At 34.6% G+C, this 15,641-nt stretch overlaps 1 protein-coding gene across 1 annotated transcript in view; it reads left to right on the top strand.

The window, feature by feature from the left end:
* LOC150091060 (oxidoreductase NAD-binding domain-containing protein 1-like) overlaps positions 1 to 15,641 on the top strand; it is a 117,631-nt gene that overhangs the window by 68,481 nt on the left and 33,509 nt on the right. Inside the window, exon 4 of the mRNA XM_090381493.1 lies at positions 2,617 to 2,758. Coding sequence (XP_090237619.1) covers positions 2,617 to 2,758 — 142 coding nt within the window. The remainder of the gene's footprint in view (positions 1 to 2,616; positions 2,759 to 15,641) is intronic.

The following is a 15,641-nucleotide window of genomic DNA, read 5'->3' on the forward strand; positions in this document are numbered from 1 at the left end:
TCTAGAGCAAAGTTTCCAGCATCCCCCTCCCCCCATACTTCTCCCTCAATCCATGCATGGTACTAAGTACTATAGGTTTTGATACCTTTCGTGTTTGGGGATTTCATAAAAAAAAACAAAAAAAAAAAACAAATACAGTTGTGCCCCCGTATCTGCTGATTCAGTTACCCGCGGTTAACCATGGAAAAAAAAATTAAAAAACTTAACACTTACTACTCGCCTCGCATGTCCAACATGATGCTTCCCTTTATTTTTTACGATATCGCGTATGGTTTGGTCACCAACATTATAATGGTTCTTTAGAGACTTAATGGATGCACAGTTTTCAAACTTTTCAATAATTTCAAGTTTTTGTTTAATTTGAAAGCATAACTCTAGTGTGTGTCTATCATTTTCGTGATTTTTCTCTTTTTTTATTTCTTTTTTTTTTTCTTTCTCTTTTTTCTCTCTTTCTTTCTTTCTTTTTTTTTTTTTTTTTTTTTTTTGAGCAATAGGTGTGAAGACAGAAGGAGTTGCAAGATAATAGGTACACTAATCTCCCAATGAAGACTTATAATGCCGGTTCTTGTTGCTCATTTATGACTTGCAAAATATATGTTTATACCTATTCTAGTTATTACTTGAATTTTATGATTTCTGGTTGTGTTTTTTTTTTTTTTTTTTTAATTGGGAGTTGAAGTGTCCTGGTTAAAAACCAATCCCGGTAAATTGAGAGTCTGCTGTACTTTATTATTACCGTATTTAATGTTGGTAATGTCTTACCATGTGTTTAATTTATCAATTAAACTTTATTATACATATGTATGTACAAGAAAATCACGTTATATATGTATGGGGTCAGCAGGTGTTTGCTTATATCCACGGTTTCAGCCATCTACAGTAGGTTTTGGAACGTATCCCCGCGGATAAGGGGTGTTACTGTATAATTATCATTGGCTACTTTATGAATGTATTATAAGTGATAATACATTTAGTATTATCACTTTAAATCATTAATGATAGCAGTTGACTATTCAATTAATATATTTCCACTTAGCATAACGGTTTTAAGAATGTAACGTACGTTAAGAAGATGCTACTTGTATATATATGTATTGGTAAAAGCAATAAACAATACTAGGTTGAAAATGTATAGTAATAAAATTATTCTATTAACGTGTGAAGAGTATGGTAGTGTTCTTCATGTTGACTACATACTTTGCACTGACCCGTTTAGTTTTTTAATTGTCTGGAGTTGGTCTGTAGAATCTCTTGTACCTTTATTTTTCCTGTACTCATGTAATACAGTACTGTAGTTTAGTTTTGTTATTTTTATCAGAATATTTATAGTATCTTGTTGTTATATTATTAAAGTGTATTATGTTGTTAATATGAAGAATTTTGGCTGCTATTTCACCTAGGCTGTACCACTTTATCCATGAGGAAGCTAAGAACTACGGGGGGGATTAGTATCATTTATGTGACACTACTCAGTGCACGTGTGATTTTGGTGTCATGCAAAGTGATTGTTGATTTCTCTGTGAACATTCTGTAGTGATTGTAAATGGCTGTTGTTTCCACATCTCATTATAAACAAAAGTATTAGAAAGTACTTCACAATGAAAGGAAAATCCAAATGTGGCATACAATTGCCTTATAGAGTGGGATTATGACCTACCTAATTTTAATTATGTTTGTAGGTGAGGCCATGAAAAGGACTGCCTTGCTGCAGGACTGTCAGAAGCAAAAATTAAATGGATTAGTAAAAGAACGTTTTAGTTATGATACCTGAGAGATGAATTAAAGCCACTGCTTGAAGATTGAAATATTCGAATAGAAAAAATTTATCAAGGTGGATGATTTTATAGGCAATTTTTTCACACATTATTCAAGGTTTTTATACCCAAAAAGATGCCAACTGTAAATAAAATATTGCTAATTAATTACTTATACGTTATTATAAGTAACATTTGACGTTACTTATAATAATGGAATTATATGACTTAAGAAAAATTTACTTAGTTTGCCCAATTCCTTCTGATAATTGAGGCCATGAAACACTAGATAAATGGGCTGAGAAGTGGCAAATGAGGTTTAACATTGAAAAATATAATGTACTGCATATGGGTAATTGCAGAATAACATACCAGTTGGGTATGTTATTCTGCAATTGAGCAGTGACAGTGTTCTGTTAGTGATATACAGGAATTTTGTTAGCAGGGACAAGGAGGTGATTGATCTGTTGTTTAAGGCAATAATTAGGTCACATCTTCAACACACATCTGGAAGCCTTGGCAAGGTGGGGGGGTAACTTTTTGCTGTTACCCCCCACCTAACATTTTATTTTTATTGCTTAAATTGGGTAGAAAGTGTAAATTTTTCATTGAGAAACAAATCTGTTGTCAATGGCTTGAAAGAAAAAATGAATTTAAAAGTAATAAATTTGTATAATTTCAAAACCTTGATCAAAGACTTAATTATAACATTAGACTTAATCATATCCTTTGTCAGTTTTGAGAAATAATGCTCTTTACTTCTAAATCATTGCTAGTATTAATATAAAATACAGTACTAGAGTAATGTCATAAGCTGATTTATGCCATAAAACATGCTATATTAAGTACTTACCTCTTTTAGGGTGGACTTCTTTGTTGAAAATATTGAACAGGTAGCAGGATTCAGCCTTACATCATCTCCTAAATTAGCTGTTGAAGATGGACTAATTGATCTAAGTGTGAAATATACAAGTTACCCTCCAACAAACTGGATCCACAAAAAGGTATTTAAATGCGATTTAATTTTGTGTCACCTTTCAGATTCTGTTTGATTCACGTCACATGTTACCTTTGAGTAACATGAGACATGAATCAACCAGGCTGTACAGAAAAATATATATTCTTTTGGATATCCATATATTATTCATATTTACCTACAAACATACTTTTGGCAGATTAAGATTAAGTGGATCATATGGTCCACTATCCCTAAAAAAAAAAAAAAACCTATCACTAAAAAATTTGGAAGACTCAAAAAAAATCAGAATAAAATATATTGCTAATTCATCAGTTTTGATGTTGACTCAATATCTACAGTATTTTTTTTAGCTTGGTGAAGTGCAAATAGAATATAGAACCCTGGAAAGGGGGAGGAAGAACTAAGTTCTAAAAGTAATCATGGAATATTAAAAGTTTAGCTAATTTATTTCTCAAAACCCATGGGTAAAGAGAGTTGGAAGGAGGATACAAGCAGAACTGTTTTAAGCACCACTGCACTAGATGTCAAAGTAATTTTAAAGAAAATATTCATGAAATTCTTTCATCCACACACATGCATACCTCTGCATTTATGAATTTTTAGAAATGATTGACCCCTCTGCAAGTCAACCATATTTATCAAATGCAATAATATGCTTTCATATGAGAAATCTGCTTTACCTTTTTTTCATTTCAACTGGAAGAATTTCTTAAAAGGCCTTTATACTTGGGACTAAAGACATCTGGTTTCAGGTGGAGGTGTACCGTTCTTATCTTGGAAATACAGGCAACCCCATATAACACTGTACTTCTACAACACAGTTTCGCTCTAACACGATTGATAAATTGCGGCAATCCTCGCACAACACAGTACTTATATAAAGCGGTTTCACTCTAACATGGTTAGAGAATTTGCGCAAACCACACATAAAGTGGTATTTTTGAGCTTTTGTGTGGGGAGGGGGGGGAAACCTGCTATTATGTTGGATATAATTTTTCAATATTTGCATTCTTTTTTGTGAATCCCTGCTGTTGACTCACTAGTCATTATGCAAAAAAAAAAAAAAAAAAAAATAATAATAATTATTGGGAAATCGCTGTATTTTATTTTGTTGGGAAATCCGCATGTTACGTTCTGTGCTATTGAACTTGGCTTGTTTGAGACCATAAAAATTTGTGACTTCGAATCATGGAGTTGGTAACTCGGAAGGTTTTTGTTAAGGTTATTTTGGTTTTTTTTTCCGGGTATATATTACTAAACTTTGTCCTTAAGAAGCGTATTGGAATAATTTTTTTTGATGTGAATTAAATTCCAGCCCTAAATTATGGCTGAGGAAATTGGGTATAATTTGGGTTACTGCTGATTTATTTAAAGAATGGATTCTAAATTGTTTTTTGCCAGCTGTGGAATACTATTTAAAACAGAAAAATCTGGATTTCAAAGTTTTATTGCTATTGGATAGCATGCAGGCCATCCAAAATGTTGAAGTAATGTTCCTACCACCCAATACAACTTCTTTAATTCAGCCATTGGATCAAGGCATTATATCTACCTTTAAAACTCATTACATCACAAAATCATTACAATGGATTTTGGAAAAAATTTATTCCAAATCTATTGAAGTGATTGAGGCATGGAAAAATTTTTCAATTATGGATTATCAGAATCATTGCCTTATCATTCAACGAAGTAAATCCATCCACACGTGTGTGTGTTGGAAAAATGTATGGCCAGAGCCAGTTCATTCAGGAAATATGGTCCAACTGGCTGAAAACAGAATTGCCGTGATAGTAGAATTTGCTAAGTCAGTAGGAGGATCAGGTTTTAATGATATGATTACTGAAGACGTTGAAGAATTACTGGTAGAAAAGAAGCTGGCAAAGTGGATTTGGTGGAAATGGTATTGGAGGTAAACCAAATGAATTCAAAGGATGATAGCTCAGATGAAAATTCTGAAGTTCCAAATTTTGCACTAAAAAGCATACGGCAAGGCATAAACTTAGCCTAGCAATTAGAATCTTATTTTTTGAATGCAAATCCTTAGGAACACAACATTCAAAAGGGAGCTTCAAAAATGCTTAGCTCCATACTATGTAATTTACAAAAATCTATCAAGCAAAAGCCAACAATTCCAGAATACTGATATTTTAAAGAGAGCAGAAGATAAATGAAATCTAGATGCTGCAGAAGAAAGTTCAGAAGGTGAAGATATTCTGAAACAGAAAAAACGTTCTTGTTTGTGCTTAGGAGCAATGTAGAGGAGGAAAATTAAATGAACGTACATTAACTGACATATTACGCATCACGGTTTGTAAGACATTTGTTCAGTTATTATTATTTTTAATAAAAATTAATTTACCGATAGTTATAAAAAATGTATTTTTTGTTAGCTTTTCGAACATAACCGCCCTTTTTGTATTGGTTCTTAGTCTTGTATAACACAGTTTCACACTGCATGAGATTTTATAGGAACCCAACTACGGTGTTATACGAGGGTTACCTGTCTAGGTATTACAGAAGACATGATGCTGATCTCTCATGGCCTTTGTTGTTTCAGTGCTTACCCACCTGAGTTCTTTTTTAGCAGATATTATATACTCTGAATATCTATATTCCATATTCTTATTAAATTTCATTTGTCATTTGATTCCCTTGGTACACGGTTCAATAAATACTGTAATATATGTTTTACAACTGATATAATGTTTAATAAATATTGTGATGGCATTAATGTGATCTGAAACTCTTTTTGTAATTCTCTGTTTTCTTTATTTTTATCACTTATTTCATATGTTTAAATACATAGGATCGGCCTGCATTTTGACTTGTCTACCAGGAGATACCTATAGCTACCTACCTATATAGCTACTTATCAATTTTTCCTATTCATTATACTAGTTACCAACCCATCTTTCTTATCCATAATTTCCTTGTTATATTGCTAACATTGGTTATAACTGATATACCTGCTTGCTACTAAAATTTACCATATTATAACTATTAGTAGGAATGTCTTATATTTAGCCTATGGTTGACCTTTGTTCTGTTATACTGTATTAGGTTACCTTAAATTCTAATTATTAATATTATGAGCTATTATACTACAAATAATAATAAGATACTATGTTGGTTGCGTAGGATAAACTGTACTGCAGATCCCACTGAGGCTGTGGGTGGGCTGATAAGTAATGCAACTAGCCATACAGCATTTAATGCTTTAAGTTCTCAGGAAGACTCTAATAATGAGACACACTCAATTACAGATAATATTGAGACATGCCAATCTACAGATAAAAAATTTAATTCAAATTTTGAAAGTAGACCATTGCTTCATGCAGCTCAGCAAAAGCAGCATAATAGTCACAGTTTTCTAAAATTTAATTCCTGTGGAAATCACTTTTGTCTAACCTGTCCAGTCATGTACCCATTGCATAAAACACTGAATGCAGATTATCCAGTTTTTTGCCACACTAGTGGGGTAGTTTACCTTATTAAATGTAATGAATGCAAAGCTAAATATATAGGACAAACTGGTGGGCAGTTACACTTAAGAATATAGATGTCATATAAAAACTTTCATTGATAAAAAAAGACATAGAATTGCAGCATTTTCAAGTTCATAGTTTCAACAATATATCTATTACTATTTTAGCCATAGAAAATAATACTGTTAAAAGATTGGGTTTAGAAAACCTCAACATTTCAAAGTATAAATCACTTTATCTTTATGGGCTCAACAACAAATTCAGTGGACAGTGTTTACCAGCAACAAACAAGGCCAATGTGTTTACAAAATTTTCCAATTGGTAAAAAGACCAGCACTAAGATAGATGCACATGTCAGAAATACTGTCAAAAATACTGATAAAAAAACACATACAGCTAGTAAAATAGGTAAATTTTCAGAACTATTAAACTCATGGGAAGTCCAGTTATAAATATGAAACATATCTATGACATTGTTTTTGGTTTAAAAAATACTATGCTAAGAGCCTTATCAAAATTAAGTATCACATATAGCTATAATAATCAACACTTAAATCATTTATTGAAAGATATATTCAAATTCAAATTGGGTAAGGTATCATTAGGCACCAAAGGATATCTCAGCTTCAACTTTTAAACTTAGTTAGGGACAATATTCATACTGGACATATTATCAACCAATTTAGTTTTGCTCTGCCTATTTCTAGCTCATGTATCAGTATACATTTTGGAAACCAATAGGACTAACTGTTTGTAATTACAAACAAGTAGCTAATAATCTTACGAACAGTGATTATGAAGCAGAATGCTTATGTCGTCTTCCTAAATATCAAGCATTTTTGGATGAACACATTAAACATATTATAAATGGAGATTTAGCAATTGTTCCTCACACTGAATTAAGAAAATTGTTATCCTATGGAATCAAATCTAGACCATCTACAAAAATAAGCTTAAGTCTAATTAAAAAATAAATGAGAACAGACATGATACAATTTACTTTAAAACTGGCATGCAAGTATAATACACTTTTGGAGGCTTTCCAAAGGTGGATTGCACTTGCCTATGAAGCTTTAGAAAAGCAAATAGGCTATATGTTCAAAAGTAATAGTAATAGAGGCATGTGATGCAAGAAAACAAGCATATGAGCTTATGTAGCATCAGCCAAAAAAAAAAAAAAAAAAATTAATTAAAAAAAAATTCACACAACTATTCCCTCTAAAAGTTTGTGCAGTTCCTCCTTAAATTTATTTAAGCTATCACCTTCCACAACAACAGATGGAAGTTTGTTCCAGCAATTAACCAGCCGCTGGCCAAAGGCAAATTTCTGCACATCTCTTCTACAACTGTCTTCATTCAGTTTGAATTTATGCTCCCTTAGGTTCATAATCTGAGCAATTGGAAGAATCTCATCAGAATTCAGTGTGCTCAACCCATTCAAGGCCTTGTACACCCCAAGCAGATCACCTCGCAGGTGCCAAGTCTCCAGCCACTGCAATTTGCAGCACTTAAGCCTCTCTTGATAAGAGGATCCCTTCATTCCCTCCACCAATCTTATTGCACTTCTCTGTACACACTCAAGCAAGCAAATCTATATCCTTCCTAAAATGAGGCCTCCAGACCTGTATGCTGTACACAAGGCATGGCCTGACCATTGCCTTATACAAAGGGATGATCACCTTTTCCCTACTAGCAAAATTCCTGTACATCATTGACAAAAAACCCATGACCTGCCCTTGCAGCCTGTCTGCATTGCTTAGAAAACTTCATATCTGACTGCACAATTACTCCCAGGTGTTTTTCATTTTCTACCACCCTAAATGTAGTACCACACAGTTGGTACGCTCCTCTGGGGTTACTTCTACCCATATGCAGTACTTTGCATTTGTCAGTGTTAAACTTCCATTGCCACTTCTCAGCCCATGTGCCCAAATTTTCTAGATCCTGTTGCAGTAGCACACTGCCATTACTGTCATTAACAACCCTGCCAACCTTTGTATCATCTGTAAACTTTGTCATACTGAAGTCCTCTCTACCCTCTCAGTGTCGCCCCCTGGCGGCCACTTTTGTTGGATAAAATTATTTTCTTCTGTTTCTGCTCTTTGGTATTACTTTCTTATCGTCAGAATGGCTGCTTCTGGTGGTAAAACAGTTCCTTCTCCTTCGTCTTCTGTTGCAGACTCTACTTTGCCGCCTGTTCCTCCGGATTCTGAGAGGTTTCCTTTGGATACTGCTGAAAATGTGTTAAAAGCTTTTGATTTTGCCAAGACTCAGTTTAATACGATTCTTAACAAAACAGTTCTTAAGCCAAAGGTCTTAGCTAAGGCTTTGCGCCTTTTTGGCAATTTCGATAATATTATTCAGGGGGTTGCTTCCTCCCTGGATGATTGCTTAAAGGAGATTGCAAAACTCAAGGAGTCTGATGGGCAAAAGGTCGCTTGTACTAGGGAGAGTCTTGCTTTGGTTGAGCTGTCGAGATCAAAGCTTGGTGAGGCAATTTTACGTAATACTGAGTTGTCTGAAGAACTTGACCGGAAAAATGCTTTAATTTCTGATTTACAGGCCAAATTGGCCTCTGACTCTCATTCTCAAGACTTACAACGCTTAACAGACTTGGTTTCTTCTAAGGAACTTCAAATCTCCGATCTTCTCTCTAAAATTACTATCCTGGAGGAAAAAGTACAGAGACAGGCTTCACCGTTGCCTTCTTGCATTGATAATATCCCAACTTTGGAATTACATTCTAAATTGGATCTTATTGCGCAGCATTTAGAACTAATTGACGTCAATCTGAAATCACTCCATTTACCTGTAGTCTCTTCGCCCCCTTCGGTTGACGCGAAGGAAATTTCCTTGTCGTCTTCTCAGGCCGGGGTCTCACCTTCTAGTTCTAACAAACACGTTATTTTGGTTAAAACAGATGAAAATTGTCCTCTAATAACTGGTGAGGAAGTTCGTGATACTCTTATTAAGGACTTCAAAGTGGAATTCAAGGATGTGCAGATTAAATCTATTAAAACTATAAGGGACCGTGGTGTGATCATAGAAACTGCTTCCTCAAAGGACATAGCTTTCCTTCAAAATTGTAAAAAGTTGCGTGACCTTCACCTTAAGACGTCTTTACCTCTGAAAAAGAATCCTACTATGGTATTGTATGATGTGCCAAGAAATACTACATTGGATTACCTTCTGGAGGACATTTATGCAAGGAATTCCTTTAGTTCTGAACTTTCTCGTACTGACTTCAACAAGGAGATCAAACTTCGCTTTTCGATAAAGGCCAAAAACAAGGGCAACTTACACTGGGTCCTGGAAGTCTCTCCTCGCTTAAGACGTTCTTTCCTTGACCGTAGCGGCCGAATCTTCTTTGAGTATGCCTTGCATACGATCAAAGACTTCTACATAACTACTCGATGTACAAACTGTCTGCAGTATGGACATATTGCCAAATACTGCAGACAAAAATCTCCAACTTGTGGACACTGTGGTCTTCCGGGGCACCAGGCTTCTTCATGTCCCACTCCAGCTGTTCCTGTATCTTGTCCGAACTGTACTCTTAGGAAAAAGGATGGAAATCATTCCTTCAGAGACCGGAGGTGTCCAGTGTACTTAGCTGCTTTAGACTCTGTCAGGGCCAAAACTAATATTTGCGTTGCGTAATTGTAAGCCAACCTTTTCTCATTTGTACATTTGTACAGTAATGTTTTGTTCTGTTTAGTAAGCCTTTTCTTTAGATTTTACTAAAACTATAATTCTGTTATTAATAGATCAGTTATCATTTTGGTTGGATTGGATTTAGAAATTATGTCTCATATGGTTTGTCTAGTACTATCTTACTTAAAACTTTTATAATATTTTAACTTAAATTAAGATTAATTGCAAGTCATTTAGCGTGGTTTTGTTAACTATATTGTTCTCTCCCTGAGGTTGACACTATTAAATTAATCGATAGTAATTGGGTTTCTTGGCTGGCGCTTGATAAGTTAAGATCATATTGTATACGTAGATTTAATACATGTTTGTTCTCCTTGACAGGGGTTTAGCCATCTGGGACTTGGTTCCCCCTGGTTGAGGAGGTTAGTTAAGTCTCTGTTGCAGGTTTTAATAGTTGTATATTGTATGAAATCATCGTAAGTATATCTTCCACAAGTTTGTTGGAAGTTTTTGCCTAGGGTGTAGCCATTCAGGACTTGGTTCCCTGTTGATTAATTCAAATTCCTAGTTCCTGCTTGCAGATTTATACTTGTAATGTATATTTTAATTTTGTTTTCAAGTGCCAGCTGTTTAATATACATAATGTGTTTCTTTCCCACAGGTTGTGGGATGGTTTATTGACTTAGTGTACTATATTGCTTGTTTGCTTAGTGTTTTTTCTCAGGGAGCTTTTACGTTGGTATAATTGGACTACCAATGGTTAGTGTTTTATTTTCTTATATGTTTTTATATTATCTTTATGTTCCCGCTATTGGCATAACTCTTAAGTTTACTTTAACTTGCTGTTCTTTTCCCTGTTAAACTTTCCCTAACTTTCCTTACTTAAAACTTACTTTATCCAATCCTAATTTTCTTACTATCTTATTTTATTGCTTTCCTAATAATATCGTTTATTTAAAACTAATGTGGTTTAATGAGCTCTATTTGGACCAATTTGGTTCACTTTACTTCTAAGTTTTCGTTTCTGTTTCGGCTCTTAATCTCAACTTTTAAATCACTATACTAATTTATGCCCTTTACTGTTTCTCTCCCCTACTTACTTAAAACTTACTTAGTTTAAACTTTGTAGTTCTTTTCTGTCGACTCCTCAGTAAAAATCGCTTTATTTAAAACCTTTTGTTCTAAAAACATTCTTAATACTTACTACTTTTTCCTTCTAGCTAGTCAAAAAGTTATTCATCCTATGTAGTCTTCTGATAGTAGTTCCTGGCTGCCTCCTCGTGGCTAGGGACGGGAGTGGGGGGTTGGAGCATCTCTTCGCTCTCGACCCCCTGCTGCAAAAGCCAGGCGCCGGCATTCATAACAACATAACCCAACACTACACAACACTAGTTACACGATCTATCTTTCTTTTCTCTGTTTTTCTTAAAATTCTCTCTCTTTTTTTTTTTTTTTTTTTTTTTTCATGCCGGCAATTGGCGCACTCGCCTAAAATCCGACGGGTATAAGGGAAACCTTGGTGACCGTCATTAACCTCACACAAATACCTTGAATACCTTGTAAACTTTGTCACTAAGCCTGATATACCTTCATCAATATCATTGATAAATATACAGAACAACAGTGGGTCCAACACTGAATCATGTGGGACTCCACTAATAACATTAGTCCACGAAGAGCAGCATCCATTGATTACTACCCTCTGTCTTTTCCCACTCAACCACCCTTTTATCCATTGTAGCAACTTACCCTTAATACCATTCTGCTCCAGTTTGTACTGTAGTCTTCCATGTGCAACAGTGTCAAAAGCTTTTCTAAAATCCAAGTATAGTCAGTCCTCATATAACATGTGTTTACACTACACGAATTCGATCCTACACGATTTATAAATAGGGGAACGATATCTTATATAACATGAACCGAATTCGCTTATGCATGATTTGCCTTTGTGTTTACAAGAAATGGCAGTCGAATGCAGAATAACCCCAACCGAATGCAACACGATAGGAATGAAGAGAAGATTCTGAAAATGTATTTATGTTTTTTATATTAGTGAAGAGGAAACACATTTCACCTTAATAACGTAAAAACCCACACAATTCCAGCTATCGGTATAATCGCAAATGCAATTAGATCGAGTTTATAACAGATTCCACTAGCAGAAACGCAATTGGAAATTGTTTTTATTGTTTTATGGTAGTAACCCCTAGAAATGTGCTTTAGTAAAATGTGAGGTGTTAATAATGTATTTCTGCCTTTACGGTGTTGTTTATTCAGTTGCTACTGCTTTGTTTATGTGTATCAAGCGTGCCTCCTCGTTTTGTAATTGTGCTTTATTCACTAAAAATGAGAAAATACTTAAAAGATGTGAAAAGGAAGCGTCCTGGTGAAGACACTGCAGATTCAGAGAGAAAAAGAAAAGCAATATCGATAAACAGAGGCGGACTGGGTCAAAAATTCTTATCCGGGAAAATTTATAGTGGCCTCATACTATGGTTTATGGTCAAAATCACAGCGGCCTCCGGCCCACCGGGGTTTCCTCAGTAAGGCTTATAGCCAGTCCGCCTCTGTCGATAGAGAAAAAATATGAAATTATGAAACGCTTTGAGATAGATGAAAGACCATGTGGTATTGCACGTGCTACAGTCCTAAATGAGGCAACGCCGAGAATTACAAAGAATGCAGAGAAAATAAAATCAACTTTAATAGCAGGAACAACTCAAAGTGTAATTAAAATCCATTAGATTAAGACACAAAGAATTGGAAGAGATGGAACGGTTGTTATCTGTTTGGATAGAAAATCAAACAAAAAACAAGTTTGCTTACGATAGAAGCAAAAGCATTAGCAATATTTTATTACGATTATTTATTGTGTTTGGTAATGTTTTGGTTACAAATGTGTGTTCAATCTTGGGTGGTCGGCAATTAGATCACCTAACCCTATTTTTCCCATAGGGCCTGCTGTTTATATTGCACAATTTTGCATTGCACGAGGGTTTCTAGGAACACAACTATCGTGTTATACGAGGACTAACTGTATATGATATCAAAATTATTTTTTGCGTCCAGTTCCTTTGTAACCACATCATAGTATCCAATCAAATTTGTCAGATAAGACTTTCCCTTAACAAACCCTTGCTGTGTCTGAATTATTGCTGCAGTCTTGTCTAGATAATCCTGCAATGCATCTTTAACCAGTGACTCCATTATTTTACCCGGATCAGGAGTTAAACTAATTGGTCTTTAATTACTCATGTCACCCTTCAATCCCCTTTGTGAATTGGGGATACATTTGCACATTTCCAGTCCGTGGGGACCTCCCTTGGGTCCAAGGATGCTCTCATGATTATGGCTAAGGGTTTGCTTAGTTCCTTTTCCACCTCCTTTAATATAACTGGTTTTAAGTATAAAACCAGCCAAGATATTTGATTTATTCTTAATCAAACAACAGTTATTAGATTTGCAATCTAAGTTTATAATTACTACCATTGATAAAGCAGCCAATAATTATAGTATAATATGCAAAAAATTTTATACCTCAAATTTATTAAATGAACTGAATAATAGCACTACCTATAAAATTGAAACATCAAATAGTAGCATTATCATTAAGAAATTACTGGTCATTTGCAGAAAGTTAAAATTAAGTAACCCTAATACTAAATTTCCTTATGTGCACAAAGCACCTATAGATTTTAGATTCATTGCATCATGCAGAAAAAGCTATGCTAAGTTACCCCACAAAAAATTAGAATTGCCACTCAATATCATCAAAGGAAATATAGGAGAATCAAAAATTATTAGGAACAACACCCCAGTAATAGATTATTTAAATGATAACACCAAAGATATAAACCATATAAGCACATTTGACTTTAAAAACTTATTTACTGGTATATCTCATAATAACTTGAAATATATCTTTAACTGCTATTATAATGAGTATCATAGTATATTACCCTGTGACCAGTATTATTGGAATAGTATCATAAATTTATGTATTTGTAAAGTAATAAGAGGAGTTTACCTCAATATAGTACGTAGAACACTTCCATATGATACTCTCCAGAAATTAAACGAAAAAATCGAAAAACTTACATTTCTGGAGAGTATCATATGGAAGTGTTCTGCGTACTATATTGAGGTAAACTCCTCTTATTATTTTACAAGTATTAATATCAATGTAGAACGTATTGAGCATTACAACTCTGATTCATACTACATAAATTTATGTTTATTCAACTGCTACATCTTTAATAGTAATGTATATAAACAGCATATAAGAATAGCTATGGGACATGTAGTTCTTGCATAGTAGCAAACCTATACCTACATTATTATGAAAGAAGCCTAAATAAAAACTTAATACTGTATCGCTACATTTATGATCTTATTGTAATAAATGAACCCTACAATCAGAAAGATATTGCATTGCATTATCCTCCTGAGTTACAACTAGAATGTACCAATAAAGATAGTACTAGGCTACATCATATCTAGATATAGATATATATAAAATTGATAATAAATGGTATACCAAAGTATATGACAAAGGTAAAGACTTTAACTTTGAAGCTATTAGTTTAATGCACTGGCATTCCAATATCTCAAAAAGAATTCTTAGTAATATTATTATTTCGCAGCATTTTAGATTAATAAACATAAGTAATAATATCAAAAGTATTATAGAATCACTAAAAGAATTAAAAGCTAAGCTGATTAGGAATGAATTCCCAGAAACGTTTATTGCTAAATATCTAAACAGGGCTATAATTATTGCAACTAATAAATGGCATGGAAATATTGACCCTAGAATAGTTATAGCTGAAGTACAGTAAATCCCCACTATTTGCAGGGGTTACGTTCCTGAGAAATGGCGTGATACTGAGTTATGGCACCCATAGTAATAAAAGGGTTCCATTCCAAAGTATGAAATATATAAGAAAAACTAGTCTAAAATTTTGTCTATGTATGTATTATATGGTGCTGATTCAGATACCAGTAGAGGTATGGAGTAGTCTGGAAGAAGGGATCGATATCCTATGGGACTTGGTGGAAAAACTGTGGCAGCAGGAGAGGATACCCGATGAGTGGAGGGAAAGTATGCTTGTGCCAATCTTTAAAGGAAAGGGTGATGTGCAGGAATGTGGGGACTACAGGGGAATAAAGTTAATGTCTCATTCGATGAAGATCTGGGAAAGAATTCTGGAAGGAAGGTTAAGGAAGGAGACGGAAATAGGAGAGGAACAGTTTGGTTTCATGCCGGGAAGAGGAGCAACAGATGCGGTCTTGCTCTAAGGCAAGTGATGGAAAGATACAGGGAGATGCAAGTAGAGTTGCACATAGTGTTTATAGACCTGGAAAAAGCATATGATAGAGTGCCCAGACAAGAGGTATGGAGATGTATGAGGGAGAAGGGTACATCGGAAAAGTACGTAAGGCTTGTGAAGGATATGTACGAGGGAGCGATGACTCAGGTTAAGAGCAGTGTAGGTATGACTGAGGAGTTCTCTGTAGAAGTTGGACTGCACCAGGGATCAGCTCTCAGCCCATATCTGTTTGATCTGGTAATGGATGTGTTGGTGAGAGAAGTGAAGAGTAGAGCACCATGGAGTATGCTGTTCGCAGATGATATTGTACTATGCGAATCATCCCAAGGAAAGGCAGAGAAGAAATTGGAGGAATGGAGGAAAGCATTGGAAGATAATGGCATGAGGATAAGTAGAACAAAGACAGAATATATGGTATTGAATGGAGAAGTTGAGAGTT

The sequence above is a fragment of the Mastigoproctus giganteus genome, chromosome 1, assembly GCF_048544385.1.
Source record: "Mastigoproctus giganteus isolate SK-2022 chromosome 1, ASM4854438v1, whole genome shotgun sequence".
NCBI classification, from domain to species: domain Eukaryota; kingdom Metazoa; phylum Arthropoda; class Arachnida; order Uropygi; family Thelyphonidae; genus Mastigoproctus; species Mastigoproctus giganteus.